General features: G+C 51.7%; 1 protein-coding gene across 1 annotated transcript; it reads left to right on the forward strand.

Moving 5' to 3' along the window:
* Window positions 1-2,947: 2,947 nt before the first annotated feature.
* On the forward strand, window positions 2,948-6,972 carry FCRLB (Fc receptor like B). The gene is made up of 6 exons (XM_066363818.1): window positions 2,948-2,978; window positions 3,230-3,250; window positions 3,603-3,857; window positions 5,337-5,603; window positions 6,123-6,398; window positions 6,557-6,972. The coding sequence occupies exons 1-6, from the start codon at window positions 2,948-2,950 to the stop codon at window positions 6,970-6,972; spliced, it is 1,266 nt and encodes a 421-aa protein (XP_066219915.1).
* Window positions 6,973-19,952: the final 12,980 nt, after the last annotated feature.

Below are 19,952 nucleotides of genomic sequence, written 5' to 3' on the forward strand. Positions count from 1 at the left end.
TTCTGTCTCGCACTCATGCACAAAGTTCTCCAGGTTCTTTGGAGTCCCGTTAGAGAGACTGGTGCAGGTATGGAGCTGAGCTATATACTCCTGCGTTCTCTCCTAGCGTGACAACGTCACCCTCTCCAGACCGGAGCTGCCTGCCGCTGCCCAGATAGCATCTGGTGATCGGAGAGAAGCCATGAGATGGGTTTAGGGCAGAGTCTTGACCAGGGCAATCCCCCGACCACCCAGGGGAAACTTGGAAATGTCTGGAGACATTTGACTTGCCGTTTTGAGGGAGGGTGTTGCAAAACATCCTATAACACACAGGACCGCCCCACAAACAAAGGACTCTCTGGCTCCAAATATCAACAGTGCTGAAGTGGGGACATCCCAGCCTAATGGAAGCTTGGGGTCTGACTGGGGGCGGGGGCTTTGCCTCTTTGACTCACTCCCCCCATCTCAGCCTCACTCAGCAAATGTTAGTTAAATACATGGTGGGCATTTAGTTGTCTCTGCTACTGCCCGAGTTTATGATCTATTAACATGTCCACACCATACACACAAGTTCGTGTCTCAGCCTATCCAACAGATGAATGAGCACCCCACCCCCGAAACAGTAAGAGCCAGGACTCACCAGTGGGTCCTGTGAACTCAGAAATCTGTGGTCCAGCTGCCATTGCGGGAGCTGCAATTATTTGTATCAATGACTTTGTCCCTGAATTATTCTTCTTTAAAAACATACATACGTAAACCTGTTTGGGACCAGAATAATACTTTTCCTGTGCTCAGAGGACTACTGTACATTCTAAGGCAGTGAGGGCCAGCCCGACAGGCTCCACGGGAATCTCTGGTCACAGAGTCCCCATGGGTTTCACGGTGACCTCAGCCCACATTCTCCAAATCCCAGGTGCGACATCATCCACATCCTCTTTCTTTGTGCCGATGATCCCGTGCAGTGATTTACAGAAGACGTGTATGTGGCCCTTTCAGACACACCACACTATAACAGGGAATGGAGTCTTGCTAGAGGTTAAAGCGTGAGTTGTGCACAGTGGTATCTGAGAGAGCCCTCACACGTGAGAGCGAGCTGGCATCATGGTCATCAGCACCCTCTCACACACACACTTATGCACAGACTCGTGTCAGACAATGGTGCACCTTGTCCAGAAATTGCGTCGCAATAGGCTTCAAAGAACTGCTCAGGTAACAAGTATTAATTGCTCAATTAATAATTTGTCTGTGTGGCAAAGGGGCAAAGAAGTAGAAACTCTGTGGGGGAAAGTTCTGCACGCAGAAAAAGACCCAGCTCAGGGACCATGTAGAAGAGAGCGAGAATAAGGAATTGGGTGGGGGTCTTCTTCAAGCCAGAGTCTGAGCATGATGGGAGATGAGCCCTGTCAGCGGTTCTGGAGATTTTCAGGGAAGATCATCTGTTTCATGAATGTTGGGCGTCATCGGATTTCTTGTCAAATCTGGTGAAAAGGCTGAGATTCGTGTTCTGAGTGAGAAGAAGCCGGAAGAGAGTCAGCTGGTGTAGACCAAGGGCTTTGCTGGTGATGGGGGGCACATCCTTCACAGAGGAGGTGCCTGTCAGGGGTCAGGCCTTTAGGGCAGGCTGTGGGAGGTGTGGGGAGCCCACACTGGCTCTGGGATGGGGCGCCAGATAGGATATGGGGTGCAATCCCAAAGCACACAGTTCATGGTCCCTGCTCCCAGAATCTGGGTCCTCCTCCCAACTGCCGAGCATCTTATCAAGTACCTCCCAGCTTTCCAGGCCGATGCAACGCTATCTCTCTTTTATCAAAAGCTGCTCTCAGAACAGGATCTGAAGTGGCCAGCATGACTGCAATGATCAATCCTATTTCCCTAAGAGGCATTTGTATTTTTAACAAGGACTAGCACCTTGAGAGACACTCAGAGTGAAGCTTGGGGTGTCCCCAAGCAGGAGGGGAAGGGACTACCTTCCACATGGTCTGATAATCTCATTCCTGCCTGAGTTCCCAGGAAGGAGGTGCCTCATGCCAATCAGCCACAGGTGGGGACAGGAGACTGTCCAAGGAGACGTGCTAGCAGGCTGGAAAATTCATTAAGTATTTACCTGAGAATTCAGGCTCCTTGTTGCTCAGGGTAGGATCACATGGCTCGGAAAGAAGTGGAGGTTGGATCCGAGGAGTTTCTGAGGGGCTGATGCAGTGACTTCTCTGCTCTGTCACAGGTAAGGGTGCCGGCAGGTGTGCCTGGGGAGCAGGTGCAGGGATGGATAGAAGGAAGAAGGAAGGAAGGAAGGAAGGAAGGAAGGAAGGAAGGAAGGAAGGAGAACGAAGGAAGGAAGGAAGGAAGGAAGGAAGGAAGGAAGGAAGGAAGGAAGGCTCAAGTGAGTGAAGATATCACAGGGTGAGGTCACTGTGGTGGGTAGGAAAGAAGAGGTTTCTAACTTCAGAGGGGTTAGAGTTTCAAGAAGGGAGAAAAGAGAGGAGACACATTACATTTCTGCCCTTGATGGGGACACTGGAGTCACATCTTCCTGTCTGCTCATCTGTGGGAGGCTGGGGGCCCTGGGCACAGGGGACTGGCCATCATGCCAACATCTGTCCTCAGGGAATGAGCAGAAGAAAGGCCCTGAGTGGACCTTGAGGACATGAGGATGTGTCTCCCTCACCCGAGGCTTACAGAGCCAGCTGGGCGGTGGGTGGCAGGGTCCGCTGCCAGGGCCTGGGCTGCAAGGGCACAGCAGGTCTTTTCCATAGACGCTGGGTCTGGCCTGAGATGTGGGGCTGCTCTCAGATGGGAGGTGGGGACCCTGAGGGTTGACACATGCCCAGCCTGTCTGCTGCTCCCTCCAGCCCACCGTCTGCAGGGAGTTAGGAACAGCTGAGAGAAGCAGAGGTCAGCACTGGCCCCTTCTCCCCCTGCCCCCCGGCAGCACCTCCATCACTGTGCAGCAGCTGTAGGCAGGTCCACCATGTGGGCGCTGGCCGTCTTCCTGCTCCTGGGTGAGTCCACAAGGAGGCAGGGGACTCGGGGTACAGTGGGGAGTGCGTGCTGGGGAATATGCAGTCCTCGACTCCAAACAGTTCATCATCTTGGGGGGATAAAGAGGAGGGGGCTCTCTCAGAGCCGGGAAACCAAGGCAGAAGAACAGGACTGGATTTTTGCTGAGTCTTTTCTGGGGTCAAGATGGCCCCTTCCTTTCCTCGCATCCCCAACATTCTCCTTTCTCCTTCTTGTACTTCTTGTTTTGCAGCTCTAAGCAGTGGACAAGCTGGTGAGTCTCACATATCCCTTGTCCCAGTTGTGGACACCTTCCACACCAACCCCTGGGTGACCTGCTTGGACCTCCCCGCCTCCTGGCTGTTCTGGGAGAGCCATCTCCCACTCCGCCGCCACCCCCGTGACTCAGCTTGCCTGTGGGCTCTTAGACATGGGTGCTCACTGAGGGACTGACACTTTGTAGCCCGATGTGGTCTCTCCTCCTGGAGGGATGGGTTAGTAACATAGACTGGGTCCTGGAAGCTGGGGTTTTCTGAGATTTCCCAACCTCTGAGCACATCTTCGGGTACCTCACCTCGACCCTCTTTTCCACATTGCCCCCTAATACATCCCTCACCCCCACCCAGCTACTCTGGAGAAGCCCACGCTGTCTCTGCACCCACCCTGGACCACCATCTTCAAGGGGGAGCGGGTGACCCTGCGGTGTGACGGGTACCACCCTCTGGTCCTGGAGCTCCGGCCCATCAGCACCCTCTGGTATTTGGGCCATCTGCTGCTGCCCTCTCACGGGAAGAGCATCGAGGTGCAGACTCCAGGGGTGTACCGGTGCCAGACGCGGGGAGCACCTGTCAGTGACCCCGTGCACCTCTCTGTATCCAATGGTGAGTGTCTGCACCTGGGAGGGCTCAGCACCTGGCTCCTTTGGCGATAATGCATCCTGTGGGAGGGGACACTGGGCAGCTCCCATCAGGGCAGGAAGGGGGGCTCTTTTGAGTCTTAGGAGCAGGGTGGGGGTTGTGCATGCACTGTGTGAGAGATGTACAAGGCTTGCCTGTCCCCAAAGGTTCCCTTCACCCTCCTGCTACAGTGGGCAGCAAATAAACGTTTCTGTTTGTTTATGAAATTACCTCTGAAGAGCAGAGGCTCTAAGGACCTAGGACACTGGTTTGAGAACTGGGGGCAAGTGCAGGGAGGGAAAGAACAGAGCAAGGCAGACGTGAGGGCCCTGGGCAGGCGGTACAGCTGAGGTTACTCTGGGCCGATGCTCTTCTGTGCCTCCTATCAGTAGCAGGGACAGTAACATGTCACCTCCACTTGTGAAGATCAAACACGAATTATGATATGTTGTTAAAACAAAAGGACAGCAGCTGAACAGAGCACACTGTCAGAATTCTATTCCAAAAGTGCACATGCATGCACTTAGAGGTCAAATGAGAAGCTGTCTTCAGGGATACTTACAGGGATTCAAAACAGCATAAGAGGAACAACAAAATTCGTTCATCCGGGCCCAGAATTGGCTACTTGGTGGGGAACATTACGTCATCTGGGCCTTGTGGGCCACAGTGTGTGTTGAGAATTTAATGATCATGGCTCAGCATTCAGACTAGCACCTCATATCCCCACCCTGTATTTCCTGGTTGGAAATGAATGGCAATGACCATGAGTACCGATAAGGTATGGGCCACATGGATGGTGGCTTCTGCTTGCAGGACTGAGAGTGAGTAGGGGCCGTGTCTGGTGCCTGCAGAATTCGTTCTCCAAGTAAAACACCTGTAATGCACCTCACACGTCATAGGGCTCTGTCAGTGCTGGCGTGATGATGATGATGGTGAGGGCAAACACAGGGTTGTGGGAGGGGCTGCAGGCTGTAGGAAGGGCAGGGGAGCTTTCAGGAGGAGGTGAGGTCTCAGCCTAGACCTGCAGGGCAGTGGACCTTGACTAGAACGACTGAAACGGGAGAAGGGGTCTTTCTGGCCGAGGAACCAGCAGGGCCCCCGCAGGGCCAGTTTCCCCAGGAGTCCACCTGCACGGGAGTGGATGGTGGGGAAGTAAAGGAGAGTGGGCCGGAGGGAAGATAAGCAGGGGACAGGTGGCAAGCCCCTGAGCCATCCTGAGGAGGGTGGCCTGGATTCTGATGGGCATTTCTCTTTGAGGCTGGACCCAGGTCTCAGGCACCTTTGCCTCCCCTTCCATCCTGCTCTCCTCCTAAAGCATCCAGCTCGGAGGTCCTGCGGTTCAATGGGTGGCGTGGGCTGGAGGAGGGAGGGGAAGGGGAGAAGCTGGGGGCGGGGAGGCGGAGGAGAACCGGGACCCCAGGGCTGAACCTTCTCTTGGAGTTGACTGTCTGTGGTGACTCGTAGACTGGCTGATTCTGCAAGTGCCCTACGCCGCGGTGTTCGAGGGCGAGCCTCTGGTCCTGCGCTGCCGCGGCTGGTATGACAAGGTGGTGTACAAGCTGCACTATTACCGCGACAGTCAGGCGGTGCGCTACTTCCACTCCAGCGCCAACTACACCGTGCCGCAGGCGCGCGCCAGCGACAGCGGGCGCTACCAGTGCTCGGGCACCATGCGCATCCCGGTGGAGAGCGCGCCCATGTTCTCCGCCAAGGTGGCCGTGACCGTGCAAGGTGGGGGAGACCTGGGACCCAGGAGGGGGCGAACGGGCACTGGGAAATTCTGGGCTGGGAATCAGGTGGGGAAAGGAGGGCCGGAGAGTCAAGCAGCTGCACGTGGCGGATTTCTCTGCTAGACCACGTACCCTTTCCTCTCCTGCTCCGCAGGGGACGCGCGCTTGACCAGCAGTCCTATAATGCGTGTCCCTCCTCCCATGACACACACCCAGCTCTTAGTCCGAGTGGGGACCCCTTGCAGGCGGCGGCCGTAGCAGGGATCACTGTGGGACTGGGGCGAGGCAGGCAGGCGCATTGACCTTAAAGGTGGAAAGCCCGAGCTGGGTATCCCCTCCGTCGTGGATTCGTTGTCACATTTCAGAAGCCTTTGGTCTCCAGGTGGGCGAGGAGCCCTCGTGAGACACCATTAGGAGAGGGAGTCAGGGACCGTGGACCCCCTGAGCCAGGACGCACTCCGGCTCGCGGGACCGCCGGCTCCGCCCTCACGTGTGCGCTCCGCCCCCGCGCTCTCCGCAGAGCTGTTCCCCGCGCCGGTGCTGAAGGTGGCTGGCCGCGCGGAGGCCGGCGGGGTGGTGGTGCGCTGCGAGACGAACCTGCACCCGCGGAAGCGCGCGGTGCCGCTGCAGTTCGCCTTTTACAAGTACAGCCGCTCCGTGCGCCGCTTCGACTGGGGCGCTGAGTACAGGGTCCCCGAGTCCGAGGTCGACGAGCTGGAGTCCCACTGGTGCGAGGCGGCCACACCCTCCCGCAGCGTCCGGAAACGCAGCGCGTGGCTGCAGCTCCCGGGGCGCGGTGAGTGACAGCACGCCCCCAGGACGCGCTCCTGGCACCAGGAGCCTCCTGCGCTCTCCTCCGTCCCCAGCCCACCCGACCCCTCCACCCCCCCCCCCACTCCCTCCGTGGCTCCGCCTTCTCCCGCCCAGCCCGAGCCTTCTGCTGTGCATTCACAGGGTCGCCCCCGGACTCGTCCACGTCCATCCCAGGGCCGCAGGCCGCACCCTTGGCGCCCGGGAACAAGCTGCTTTCCTTCCAAAAGCCCCTGATGTCCACGTCAGTCCCGTCGGTTACCCCCGTTCCCAACACCACCTCAGCCAGGCTACGGATCCCCCCGGGCAGAGCCCCCAGCGCAGCGTCAGCCGCTTGCGCCCCGCCGACGCCCCTGGGACAATCCGCCGGGGCCCTGAAACCCGACGTGGACCTGCTGCTCCGAGAAATGCGGCTGCTCAAGGGCCTTCTGCACCAGGTGGTCTTGGAAATGAAGGACTCTCAGGCCTTCCCCGAGCGCGACGGGGCAACACTCGAGACCTCCACGGCCCACGGGGCGGAGCCCCAGGGAACCCCGGAGACCAGCACCGTGGGGGGCTGAGGGAGCTCTGTGCTCTTTCCAGGCCATCTGCGCCGGTGTCTCCTGCTTCCTGTCACCTGAGACCTCGCAAAGCCATCTGTGCGACGCCTGTGTTTGCTGTGGGTTTTTTTTCAGAGGCACATAAAGTGTGGTGGCCACGATTGAATCTCAACAGCGTGTCTGAGCGGCGTAACCGCAAGGCCTCGCTCTGATTGCTTCCTTCCGCCCACAGAATTCAGGAAGGAGTGGGAAACCTGGTGTTTACTGAAAGGTTTGTGTCTGGAAGCGAATGCCGTCGCCCTTAACTTGTCGTGTAGCCCGCCAGGGCAGGCAGGTTTGGGATACTTGAGGTCATTTGAGGGAACGGAGCCCTCTGGCACATGTTAAGGTCTGGTTGTCACTATCCCCGAGACTTAGTTTAATGCTAATTTTGAAAAGACTTCCAGTACTGTTTCTGATGAGTTAATACCCTCAGGGTTCTGGGTTCGATTTCACTGAGAGACGGAAAGATATTCATACGGGTCGCCCAAATCCCGTGTAGTAAGGGCCGGAGTTATGCTAGGCTTGCGGGATGGGGGGCCTGTCCGCCCCAGGGAGCAGCAGGCAGGCCACGCATACTTCAGCTGTCAATTAAAACAAACAGGCAGGACCACTAACTCCAGAAATCCCTTCGAAGAAAGTTTAAGACAAATACTCAAAATTGCTGAATTGTGATTTTTAGTCTTTTTTTACTTCTGAAAGAGCCCTTCCAACACTAGCACACCCAGATGTACGCGTGCACTGGCCCAAATCCCACCCTGCATGGTGACTCTTTACTGTCACCCTGAATGAAAAAAGGAAGAGGCCATGTCAACTACAGTTCTAGCGGTGTCCCGCTGCTGGGCCCGTTTTCATGAGCCCCCCATCTGCCTTCCGAAGCTTTCCATTCCTTGTGGGGCTGGTTCCCAAGAGGTCTCGTTCTCCCTGGGGCCACGCCCTTCACCAGTACGCTTCCCTTAGAACCGACAGCAACTCTGTCTTCACCCCCTTCACTTGCACTCGCCAGATACTCAGCTACAACCCAATGTTTCCATGCCTCTGTGAGCAACTAACCAGAAGGACATCAACCGCGTTCATCATCCTCTTCTCGGTACTGTTCCTCACCGTGTGGGTCACAGGAAGCAACCGGAGAAGCAGCGGGCACCCAAACTACAGTGCAGTGTGGTGTGCGTTCTGAGGAGCACCAGGGGCTCCAGAGAAGGCAGCCGGGGTGTGAAGGATGAGCGAGAGGTCTTCAAGGGCAGAGGTGGATCAGGATTGGGGATGCCACCGTTTCCATGGAGACATGAAGGACCCTAGCCTGTGTGTGGAGCTGCAGATACTTGGGAATGGTTAGAGAATATGTGTGTTTATGGGGTGGGGTGGGAGTGTTTCAGGGAGAAGGTGGCAGGAGATGATTACAGGAAGTAAAAGGGACCAGAACAGGAAGGTGCCTTATTAGGAAGTCCTCTCACCTGTTGGATAAGTGGGGCAGGTGCTTGGGAGTCTTCTTTACTGGGCGTCAGTGAGCCTTGCCGGAGGAGAAGCTCATTTAAAATTTAAAAAGAAGAGTCAAAGACACTGTTCTCAGGGGGCACTTGTTATCCCCGAGAAGGTCTGTCCAGGCCTGTGTGGTCCAGTCCAGGGGTCCGAGGGTTCAGGGGTTTGTGGCTCTGACTTCCAGCTTCCCTGTGCAGGTTCATCTCACTGCTGAGAACCCCGCCCCCAGCGAGCCCGCCTCTGCTGACCAACCCCACCCGATGCCTTCCTTCTGACTCGGTTCCCCAGCAGACTCCCGCCACCCCTTGTCTAGATAGGAAGGGACTAGCATTAGTGCCAAGAAGCTTAGCCATGGAAGGATCTCAACCCATAAAAAAAAAAAAATCAGTTGGTCATTTTGTGAAAGAGCAAAAAAGTGAACTAGACCCTCACAAGAGAGCTAGGAGGGGTGTTTCTCCTCCACACATCCTTCCTGGCCGCCACCTGTCTCCAGTTGGAAGCAGAGACGTAAGGTGGGGAGCAATGTGGACTGATGGGTGAGAATGAAGATCACTTATGACCCAACTTTTCTTACGTGTGTGTGTGTGTGTGTGTGTGTGTGTGTGTGTGTGTAAGGGGAAGGCAACATTGATTTTATGTACTCTAGCCCCCACTGTCTTTAACCCCCCAACTCTGATTGACCAGGACCTCTTGGGAAGTCCTGCACTGAGAAAATATCAGACAACTAGCTGGCCATGCTCCTCTGTGGGGGGAAAAGTCCTCATGCAGAGTCAGACTGAAGCTCCAACGTGCACTTGGGAGACAGAAGGTTGGGTAGACCTGGCAAGTCTTGGGTCCATTCCCCAGCAGCAAGGGTGGCAGCATGGAGCTGGGAAAACTGGAGGAAGCGGCTTCTGTCTGGTCCTCTAGTCAGCTTTGTGTCTCAGATCCCGAACTTGAGGGTGTCCCTGCCAGATAGCTGACAAGGAAAGCCAGCGTCCTCCAGCAGAGAGCAGGAGGGCCCTGGCAAGTACCATTTGGTGTCAGCCTCATCCCCTCGTTCTGTGCTCCCAAACCTACGTTTCTTATTTTGTCTTGATGGGAGAGAGAGAACACTTTGGGTCTGCCACTTAGGGCTTTTTCCTAGGGGGTTGAATCTGTCCTCAGTCCAAGCTCCCTCTGGTGGCACATAGAGCTCTCTCAGCCATGCTGCGGCCACATGGCCCCTCACTGTCCCACCAGGACACCAGCCCCACCCACACCTCTGCTTCGCCTTCTGTGGGGATGCACGGGCCTCTCAAGTCCAGGCTCCCTCAGATGCAGAACAAGGGAAAGACAGACACATCCCAGTTTAAGACTGGGATGCTGAGGTGCTTAGAAGCACAGAAGAGGGGCCCTAAGCCCAACATAGGGGTTCACAAATCCCTTCCTGTAGAGATGACATCTGCCAGCCCCCACTGAGGGGCCTATTGAGGCTCCTAAGCTTTTCCTGTTTTAAATGGTACTATTATTAATAGTCTCACTCCTACATCCTTATGCATATATTGGAATATATCTGGGGGATAAGCTCCTAAAAGTCAAATTGCTGTATCAAAGGACATGAGTTTCTTTTTAAAAATTTCATAGATATTGTCAAATTAGCCCTCCCAGAAACTCACCAATGTTCACTTCCACTAATTCTGCAAAAGTTAGCTAGTTTCCGCCCCCGCCCCGTCACCATGGTTAGTTTTCAATGAGATCCTGGGAAGCTCCAGACACTTTCTGCACCGCTGCGCGCCCCCCACTGGGCGCCGACGGCATTACAACCTCGTGCGCAGCCGCCGCCCAGCGCGCACTCCTGGAGTCAATGCCCTTGTTTTGATGCGAACCGGTCCTTCTGAATTCCTGCCTATCTGGCTCCCCGGCTAACTAAGGGAAATGCACTCCTGACCGCAATTCCTTATGAAACGCAGACTTTATGTAAGTTAAGTTCTTGTTCTCAACCAGATTATCCCACTGCTTCACCTGATTTCCATGAGCCACGTGGAGCATTGGTTTAGTTTGTCCCGCAGCCCACAACACCTGCAAAGACCAGTGGTCTCCAGGCTTGAGGTCCTATTCGTGGTAATACGTGTACATCCCTGGCTCAGTGGAAAGAGTTGGTACCATCCACGTTGGTCTTGTTCAGTCCGGAGGAGCCAAGCTCATTACGGTGATGTGGGGGAAGACCACTACCCCATTTCTCAGCAGTAAGCATGTCCCTAATGCAGCCTGCGTGCTGACAGCCATGCTGAGGCGCTTTAAAATGCAGGCGGAAGAGGGCCGGGGTTAAGACCCTGGCCCAGGGGTCAAGAACCTTGTGTTCAAATGTCACTTCTATGGCTTAGCAGCTGTGTATCCTTGGGCAGGACACTTTGCTTTTGAACTTCTGTTTCCTTGTTGGAGGATCGCAGGGAGCACCATTGAAGAGAACCCTAAAAAAAGGAAAACACGACCAGGTAACCACACAATGTCTTTCAGGGTGAATTAAACATAGCATCTTAAAAAATCCTAACTCAGTCTGACGTGTGCATTAAAAGGAAAACATAAGGGGAATAAACTGCGTAAGGTATTCCCTAAAACTTTTTTACTTTCAGAGACTTTCCTTTTAAATTGACTTTAGAGAGGAGAAGAAGAAGAAGAAGAAGAAGAAGAAGAAGAAGAAGAAGGAAGAGAGAGAGAGAGAGAGAGAGAGAGAGAGAGAGAGAGAGAAGAACATTGATCTGTTCCTGTATGTGCCCTGACTGGGGATCGAAACTGCAACAATTCTGCATATGGGAACAATGTTCTCACCAACCAAGCTATTCCCTTTTTGACTTGGGTTTATCAGTGTCCAAGTTTCCCCACCCTGGTGATGTCCCCTTTCCTATAAAGGGCCTTAGTAATTGAGTGTTTCTTAGAAGAAGCTGTGATGAGAGTCACAGTCATTGTGGCCGGACTCTGAAGGTCTGCAGTTATCTGGAGCCATATTACTCTGCTTCAGGAATGTTGCTCAACGTGTGTGACTCACCTCGCCTCTGCCCACAGATTGTAACTGTCACTGTCAACTCTAGAAATCTCTTCCAAGCTGCTTACACCCATTCTGTAAATTTGACCATGGCGCTTGAACATTCACACTTATGTGAACAGTGAAAACTCTAACAAGACAGCAATTAATAATCAGATACATCATGATCTGAGATGCTTAAACATAGTTTTTAAAAATACGTCTTAGAATTCAGAAGATACAAAACGTACCCTGAAGCAAATCTGGGAAAGCAAATTTCAAAATGTCTAGAAAAATAGGTACATACGACCCTACAGGTAAAGCAGCCAGAGACGAAAGGTAGACAGATATCTTTTGAGATGACTGTGAGGTTCTCAAAAATCTGAAGGGAATTGAAAGGCTGTTTATTTCAACCAAGGAGTCACCTCTGGAGACCAACCGTTCTAAATTTCCTCTGCTGTAGAGCCATGCTTGACCTTCCTGGAGGATGGGGCCACTTGTCTCCAAGGACAGTCTGCTTTGTCTCTGGGCAGCTTTGGAGACTGGAGAGTTCTTCCTTGCACAGACTGACCAAAATGACCCGTTATGACTTCTGCTCCCTGCACTTCCTAGGTTTACATGGACAAATCTAATCCCTAGTCCTCTCCTGGATCCTTTGCATATGTAAAGACACTGCTCAGGTCATGCTTAGGTTTCCTTAAAGAGACAGTCACTGTTCATGGTTATTTCGGTGCTTGTGACTGTTCTCATTTTGAGCTTCTTCGGGGCCGGCAGCTCTGGGTTTGGGGTCCACACGGACTGCTGTTCCTAAGAGGCAGGAAGATAGAGCTTTATTTTTATTTTTCCCAATTAAGCAATTGTACTCAGGAAAGGATGTCAAAAGTGATGTTTTGCGACAGAATAGATGTAAAACTCTGAAGCAAGACTATCACTTGCGGAATTTGCACAGGAAACGGCGAGGACCTGGTCCTTGGCGTTTGGACTCTGCAGTCACATCAGGGAGATAAAAGGGTCAGGATGTGGAGGGACAGAAGTCTGGGAAAGGTTTCTTTCTTTCTTTAAAAGATTTTACTTATTGATTTTAGAGAGATGCTGGAGGGAGGGGGAGGGTAGGAATGGGAAGCATCAATTTGTAGTAGTTGCTTCTAGTTTGAGTGACCTCAGCGTTCCAGGTCGCTGCTTTATCCACTGCGCCACCACCCACCACAGGCCGGGGAAAGAGGTTTCTTTGTCACGAAGTCAATCCCCATCACAATCCTTCGTCCTAGTGGGGAGGTGCCTAGTGAGGGAGAGAGGAGGGCTGAAAGATGTCCCTGTGTTGGGGGGACAAGGGACGTGGGCCTGACTCACACCTGAGGAAGCTGAAGTAAGCTGTGGCCGTGGGACACAGAATGTCCTGGCGCACAACCACATGTGTATGTATCCCATGGCCCATGAAACACAGAGCTGGCACAGGGCTGTCTTGGTTCCTGCATGACAAGGCCACCAAGGCAGGAAGACAAAGGCACCGAGAAGCTAGAGGTGAACCGGGAGCTGACGAAGAAGGTGCACTGAATGTCTAGGAGAGAGATGTGCCCTCCTGGAATGCGGGACAGAGGAGAGCAGTCCCAACTCCACACAAGTGCCCACCAAAGAAAGCTGACCTGAGCCATCTGCCTGGCTCAGGCAGCAGGAAGCTGCCCAGCTAAAGTGAGAGCTTTCTGTTCCCTGTTCCCTCACTCAGTGTCCCACCCTTCCCTCCGCCTCCTGCTTAGGCTTAGGTGGGGAGTGAAGGAAACAGATGCAAATGAGAGGGGAAGGGACGGGGGAGGGGGAAGGGATGTCAGACTCCTTCCCCACTCAAGACCTTGAGGACAGACAGTCTGGTTAACAGCCAGGACCGGGCATTCTAATGTATAAACTGAAACTATGCTTGTGACCGAAAGTCCTTGTAGGTAGGCCTACCCATTACCAAGAGAAGCAACAAATCATGGATCATCTCAAAGGTGATGCACACAGATCACCCAGGGCTGTGCTGCCAATGCAGACTGTCACTCAGGGGGTCTGGGGCGGGGCCTGGGACTCTGTATTTCTAACAAGTTCCCAGTCAGTGCCAATGCTACTGGTCTGGGGACCACATTTTGAGTCCCAGTAGGGTGCTAGGACGAGAGGGAAATTACCCCTGTTGAATGCATTTTAAACAGATTATGAAAGATGAACAAACTGTGTGTTGGTCACATCACAAATTGTACTTTCATCATACAAGTTGCCCCCACTTTATTTTATAATATTTTAGCATGGCATTATTAGTGAATACAGTCTTTATTTATTTATTTATTTATTGTGATAGAGAGAGACAGAGAGAGAAACAGATAGGGACAGACAGACAGGAAGAGAGATGAAAAACATCAGTTCTTCCTTGTGGCACCTTAGTTGTTCATTGATTGCTTGATCCGGGTGCTACAGCAAAGCGAGTGACCCCTTGCTTAAGCCAGCGACCTTGGGCTCAAGCCAGTGACCTTGGGCTCAAGCCAGCAACCCCACGCTCAAGCCAGTGTCCCCATGCTCAACCGGCGAGTTTGGGGTTTATTAACCTGGGTCCTCTGCATCCCATTCCAACGCTCTGTCCATTGCACCACCACCTGGCCAGGTTTAATACAGTCTTAATAAATAAATATAACAGAGCCCTGGTTGGGTGGCTCAGTGGATAAAGAGTCATCCTGGTGCACTGAGGTCGCAGGTTCAACCCTCAATCAGGTCATGTATGCGAAGCAATCAATGAGAGCACAACTAAATGGAACAGCCAAGTGGAACAACAAGTGATGCTTCTCTCTCTCTCTCTCTCAATGGGAAAATTTAAAAAATATACAGCAGTATACATAAATATAATAAGTAAATAAATATTGATATTAATAAATATGGACTTTATCTGAAACAAAGACAAAGTCATCCTGAGCATAGACAGCGTTCAGACTTACAGTACTTCCAGACGCTGCCCCCACCCCCTCCCTCAGTGGTCATAGAGGTAATCGCGTGCATTCCTCCAGGTCTCTTATGAAGAAGAACTTTCGAAATCTATTGTTACGTGAACCAGGATTCAGTTCTCCGAAGGACAGAATTCTGGCTGGATTCCTTTAATCCATAAAGGAAGGAATCGATGACACCAATATGTAATAGCTTCCAGAGTTGTGAGAGATGAAGAAACAGGCTGCAGTTTGAGTTTTCAGCGAAGTCTCCCCATACCAGGCCACCAAGGCACTTGCTGCCTCTTCTAGGATCAGAAACTCATCAGTCGAGGAGCACACGGCTTCCACTGTGGTGGGGACAGCCGTGGTAAGAAGGAAGCAGCTATTTCTGCCACACCGGGACTGTACCCTGTCTGCCCTGGACCCAGAGATGGGGGCTCGGGGCCCTGCCTCTCAGCACCCCAGAGCCGGAACCTGAGCTTGAGGACCTTGGCTATGGATGCTTAGAAGAATCAAACGTCTCCTCCACCTGGTTTCTAGAAGTCACAGAAGCTGCAGAAGGACAGTCACTGTCACCTCCACATGCTTTCCAGGGACTCAGTGTGGCTGGAGCTACACAACACCCAGCACCCATCTGCACGGAGTCCACACCTGTTAGCTTCTGTGGTTCAGAAGCTAGGTGAGGAGTGCAGGTGAAGTGGGTGCTGACCCCTCTCCCCGGCCAGCAAAGCATGAGTCCTAGAAGCTTACCACTCTCAGGGACCTAGAGGTTTCATCCAACTTGTTCATTTTAGAGATCGACCGATGGAGAGCCAGAGACAAGAGGACAGGCTGGTAGTGAGTAGAAACAGAACTTGGGTCAGGATGCGGAGTTCTGTGTGGCCTAAAGGGTGGCCGCAAGCCTAGGGACAAGAGCGTTGAGCTTGTCGCTGGCAAACCCACTGAGAGGCTGTTTTCACCTGAGGCAAACCTCTTCACCTCTGACTTATATTCATTTACGTAGTTCTTTTGGGGGACCATAGTGCAGAACCCTGTATTTCTCTCTTTCGAATTTTTTTTTCACTAGCTTATTTTTTTCACTAGGCAATTTCAGAACCCAGTAGAGTCCCTCTCAGCTGTGACACATGCAAATTAGGTAAGCATGTCTTCTGTGCCCTGATCCAAATTACTCAAACAAACAAAAGATAAATAAAACAAATGAAAGAAATTTGGGTGATAGCCTTCTCTCACTAGAGACTTCTCTGGCTCCATTTCTCACGTTTTGGGCTCAGTTGCTTAGCCGATTACCAATGTAACTCAATTTTTCTAATATCCAGCCCCGTATGTGGTCTCTGTCCACAGGAGAGCTGTTCTTGGGAAGGAAGATCCAGGGTGTATCCTGCTAATCTGCCAGGCAGAGAACTGGCCATCAGAGTAAGACTGCTCTAGTAAGCTCGTGCTGCCCCCTGGTGGACACTGCTGCTTCTTTAAATGAGATAAAATTGACATGTAACATAGTGTCTGGTGTACAATGTAAAGACTCAATATTTATGTGTATTGCAAAATGATTACACTAAGTCCCCTTAACATCCATCTCCATGGGCATAGTTGCAATTTTTTTCTTATTATGAGAACTTTTAAGATCCATTCTTTAGGGAACTTTCAAATATGCAAGACAGGATTAATTATATATATATATATATATACATACATACATACATATATATAGATACACATACACATATATATATATCTCGTTAACAAAACTGCTGCTTTTTATAATTACTAACAAGTCATCCCTACAGTAACCTGTTCTGGAGTATTGTTTTGGGTTGGAAGTATAGAAGCAGCTGGGCTCATCCACTTAGAAGCCGGTATCCCCACTAAGGGACTTGAAGACCCGCTGTGGAAACATGAGATCTGTGAGGGACACGTAGGGCCACTTCCCTCCCAGGGGCCGCCACTCTGCGTGGCTGCAGTTAAGACGGGATGTAGCTGGCGTGATGGAATGCATGTCCCAGGGTAGCTTGTGAAGTCTCTTTGGTTAGACAAATCATCGTGTCTGCTAGACATGATAGGCATGTGTAATGAAACCATCTCCTGTCGTAGGCCTCACATCTGTGTCTGTGCCCTCACTCGACCTCCCCACCACTCTTTCCAGCACCTTCCCCTTTGTCTCTCTCGACAGCGGGAAAGTCCAGCTCAAATGCCACCTTCTTGGAGAATATTTTCATAGCCTTCTCCAGCCAAAATGGAATTATTGTTTGTACTGTCAGTTTAACACATGGCTTAGGTGGACACCCCTGTCTACATGGTGGAAACTTGACTCTCATTTTATTCATGTTATATCCCCAGCACTGAGCAATAACTAGTAAATTGAGATAAAAATCACAGAGGAGGGAGAATTGTTATGTCAATTTGAAGGATGTATCCCTTTGGCATCTTAGCAAAGCACTTGTATTGAACAGTCAAAGCTAGTTTTTCCCTCTTTTTGAGGAAGTTTCCTCCTGTCAACTCAAATGTTGTAAGTGGCCGTCCCATCTCTATTTTCAGTCTTGTGGCAAGTGACATGTGAATTACTGGTAGGAGTGAACAAGAAAAGACTTCTTGGAAGAGGCAAGAGAGGGAAGGTGAAGCACTTAGGAGGAACAGCCTTTTGAAGGATTTGGAAATAGTCCATGTGCTGACCAAGTTGATAGGGTCTCTTATTTTTATGGTTTAAAGTCCTTTAGGGAGTGTCAGAGTAGGCACTACCCACCTTGTCTTTTTGGGATGGGAACACTAAAGTTTAGAGGGCTCAACTGCCTTGGTCAAGTCATACAGCTGAAGCACGACAGGTCCAAACCTACATCGAGGGCTTGTGCGTACAAATCAGAGCTCTTTGCACTCCAGCTTACTGGATTGAGTTTAGGCAGCAAAGAGGTCCAAAGGTGTGACAAAACGGGTTGGGGGCGTGGCCACCACGTGCATTCCGTGTGTCTGAGGAGAAATGGAGGGATGGGGCTCAGTACACAGCCCTGCGGTCCCTGACACACACTCGAGTGCGGCTGTGGTCTCCTTTGCTCCACTCATCTGACTGTTGACCAGTTTCTCCTTGAGTCAACAAGGAACCGAGAGCACAACCACAAATCACAGCCAGTTCCCGCCTGAATTTCTCAGAAGAAGAGCCACACATGATGACTTTGCAAATGTTGTGGGGGGCACGGCTGGGGGGTCAGGCAGGAGAGTTGTTGAGTCAGTCGACCAAGCTGTCCCTACACAAGAAAGGTGCGTCAAGTCCAATCTATCATCCCTGGTCTCAGGGTTTGTGGAGCTGAGATTACTCCCCAGAATCCTGATGATAGGTACCTTTCCGGAGAAGGACACGTCTTTACAAGGACACAGACTCTATACCAATACCTGGACTTGGGGATGGGGTTCTAGCAGCATAGGTGGTTAGGGTCAGCTTTCTCCTCATTCTCATGAGCATTGGATTCCTGGACTCATCAGGCTGGGTGGCTCCTCTGTGTTCAACAGTGTCCCTCCCTCACCTACATGCGACCTCTGCTCTGTCCCATCCCAGCTGCTTCTGGCGCGCTGCTCAGCATGGGGATGTCTTTCTCCCATAACAAGACTCGTTGATAAGTGAGTTCTTATTAGAACTCTGCAGTGTGGCCATATTCACTCTCATTTTGCAGGTGAAGAAACTGAGGCCGAGAGAAATCATGCCCTGTTCTAAAGTCACACGGCCACACATGGCCAGGAGGTGCCTGGGGCCAGACTCAGTTTTGTACTCAGACTAAGTTTGCTCTGGTTTCAGACTGTGCCCGTCCCCTGGAGACAAATCTGAGCTCGCCACACTCTCTAGGCACCCACCCGCCTTCCACTCGCAAACACAGACAAAAGTATAGATTATTTTATATCGCTCATTTACATCCTTTTTTTAAATTTGGAGGCCTCAAAATAGATTTCATGTTTATTTCAGTAAGTGTCCTGGAGCTGAACTCCCAAACATTTACCGACAACTCATTGGGTGTCTAAGGACCTGGGCAACATACTGAGGACAAAAAAGAGGAACCTGTCTTGGGGACTGTGATGGGGAGGTGAGGGGACAGAGGAGGGGAAATTTCCCTGCGTGTTTCTCAGCAAATGTTTTGAAAGATGAAAATGAGCATGGAAATGTGACAGTGGCCAGAAGTCTTTGAGCAAAACCCAAAGAGCAGGAAGTCTGAGAGATGTTCAGATCACGTGATATGAAATGGGAGTCCTCTTAAAATGCAAGCTGCCACACACACTTGACGATCTCTTAGCAATTATAAGAATGTTTACTTATTAATCCATATTTATCAAAGTTGCAGGTTTGCTGGTGATAAAACGAACTGATAAAGTGTACGTGTGTGTGTGTGTGTGTGTGTGTGTGTGTGTGTGTGTACCAGTCCCAGGACAGAGATCCTTTCTTCTCTCCTTGATAAGAAGCAACGCAGTGTTACCTTCCCTGGACCTAACCTGCTTTTCCTACAGCCTCCCACACTTATTTCCCATTTTCAGGGAGGTGTGGAAAAGACATCTCCCGATGGGCAAACACTGCCGCCTGCTGGAGGCCAAGAGTACACACACATACGGAAGCTGGAAAAGACACTTGAGCCCGGGGCAGAGGTGTTTCTATTGGCCCAGATTCACACGCTTAGTGACAGACACTTCAGAGGTGTGTCTGCTCCCGTCTTTGAAGGAGCTTACAGTCATTTTAGGGAGCTGAGAAAGCGAAGCTGGCTTCCAACAGAAAGCCACATGTATCCTCCAATCTTTTCAAGGCAATTCCCCCCTCCCCCCCAAACTGGCTGCTTTTCTCAAACCTCTGTCCTCGCCCTCAGCGTGGAAGCTGAATTCTTCACCTGGAAAATAGTAGAAAACATCAGAAGAGAATTTTTGCAACTTCTCGCCACCTTGCACCCCTTCACTCCCTCCAATTCATCCCAGGTCCCCTCCTCTTCCTGGGTCTGTAGCTTCTCCCTGTCTCCGGGTACTTCCCTGTACTTAAAAAAAAAAAAAAAAGGTTCAAGTCTTTTCTTCAAAAGAGAAGACGTGTTTGCCTTTCAACTCCAAGTTTCCCTCTGTCTGTGGTCCCATCTTTCTTGAAAAGACACAGGATTAACACCTTGAAATATAGAACGGTGGACACACACCATGGAGGGAAAAAGGGAAAAAGGGGGGGAAAAGGAAAAATAGTCAAAAGACAGGAACTGCAAACAGATGGCTTCATAAGTATTGGAAGAAATGTTTTATTTATTTTCCATGCATAAAGGTTGGGTCATTTCAAATTCGGCTTCGGCTGCTCGTGCAGAAAGCCTAGTAAATGCCAGTGCTAAAAGGCTGAGAAACTTTGTGTTTAGGGAGGGTCATTCTCCAGCAGAACTTAGGGGACCGGGGGCGGGACACGGGTGGAATGGGGCTCCGCGGCCGAAACGACCTTTTCCCAGGGAGCGCACCTTCCGCGGTCGCCCGGGTCCTTCGAGGGCGCTGCTGCCCAGCTCGGACGGCGGATCTGGGGGAGGCCGCTCTAGCCAACCCACTCGGTGGCAGACGCGGCTGGAGCGCCC

Source organism: Saccopteryx leptura, chromosome 2, assembly GCF_036850995.1.
Source record: "Saccopteryx leptura isolate mSacLep1 chromosome 2, mSacLep1_pri_phased_curated, whole genome shotgun sequence".
Lineage (NCBI taxonomy): Eukaryota > Metazoa > Chordata > Mammalia > Chiroptera > Emballonuridae > Saccopteryx > Saccopteryx leptura.

Excerpts from the sequence above, each read along its gene's own strand:
- FCRLB (XM_066363818.1), top strand. The coding sequence starts at position 2,948 with ATGTGGGCGCTGGCCGTCTTCCTGCTCCTGG. Across the intron at positions 3,251-3,602 it reads TCTAAGCAGTGGACAAGCTG|CTACTCTGGAGAAGCCCACG; the intron begins GTGAGTCTCACA and ends ACCCCCACCCAG. Across the intron at positions 6,399-6,556 it reads GCTGCAGCTCCCGGGGCGCG|GGTCGCCCCCGGACTCGTCC; the intron begins GTGAGTGACAGC and ends GTGCATTCACAG.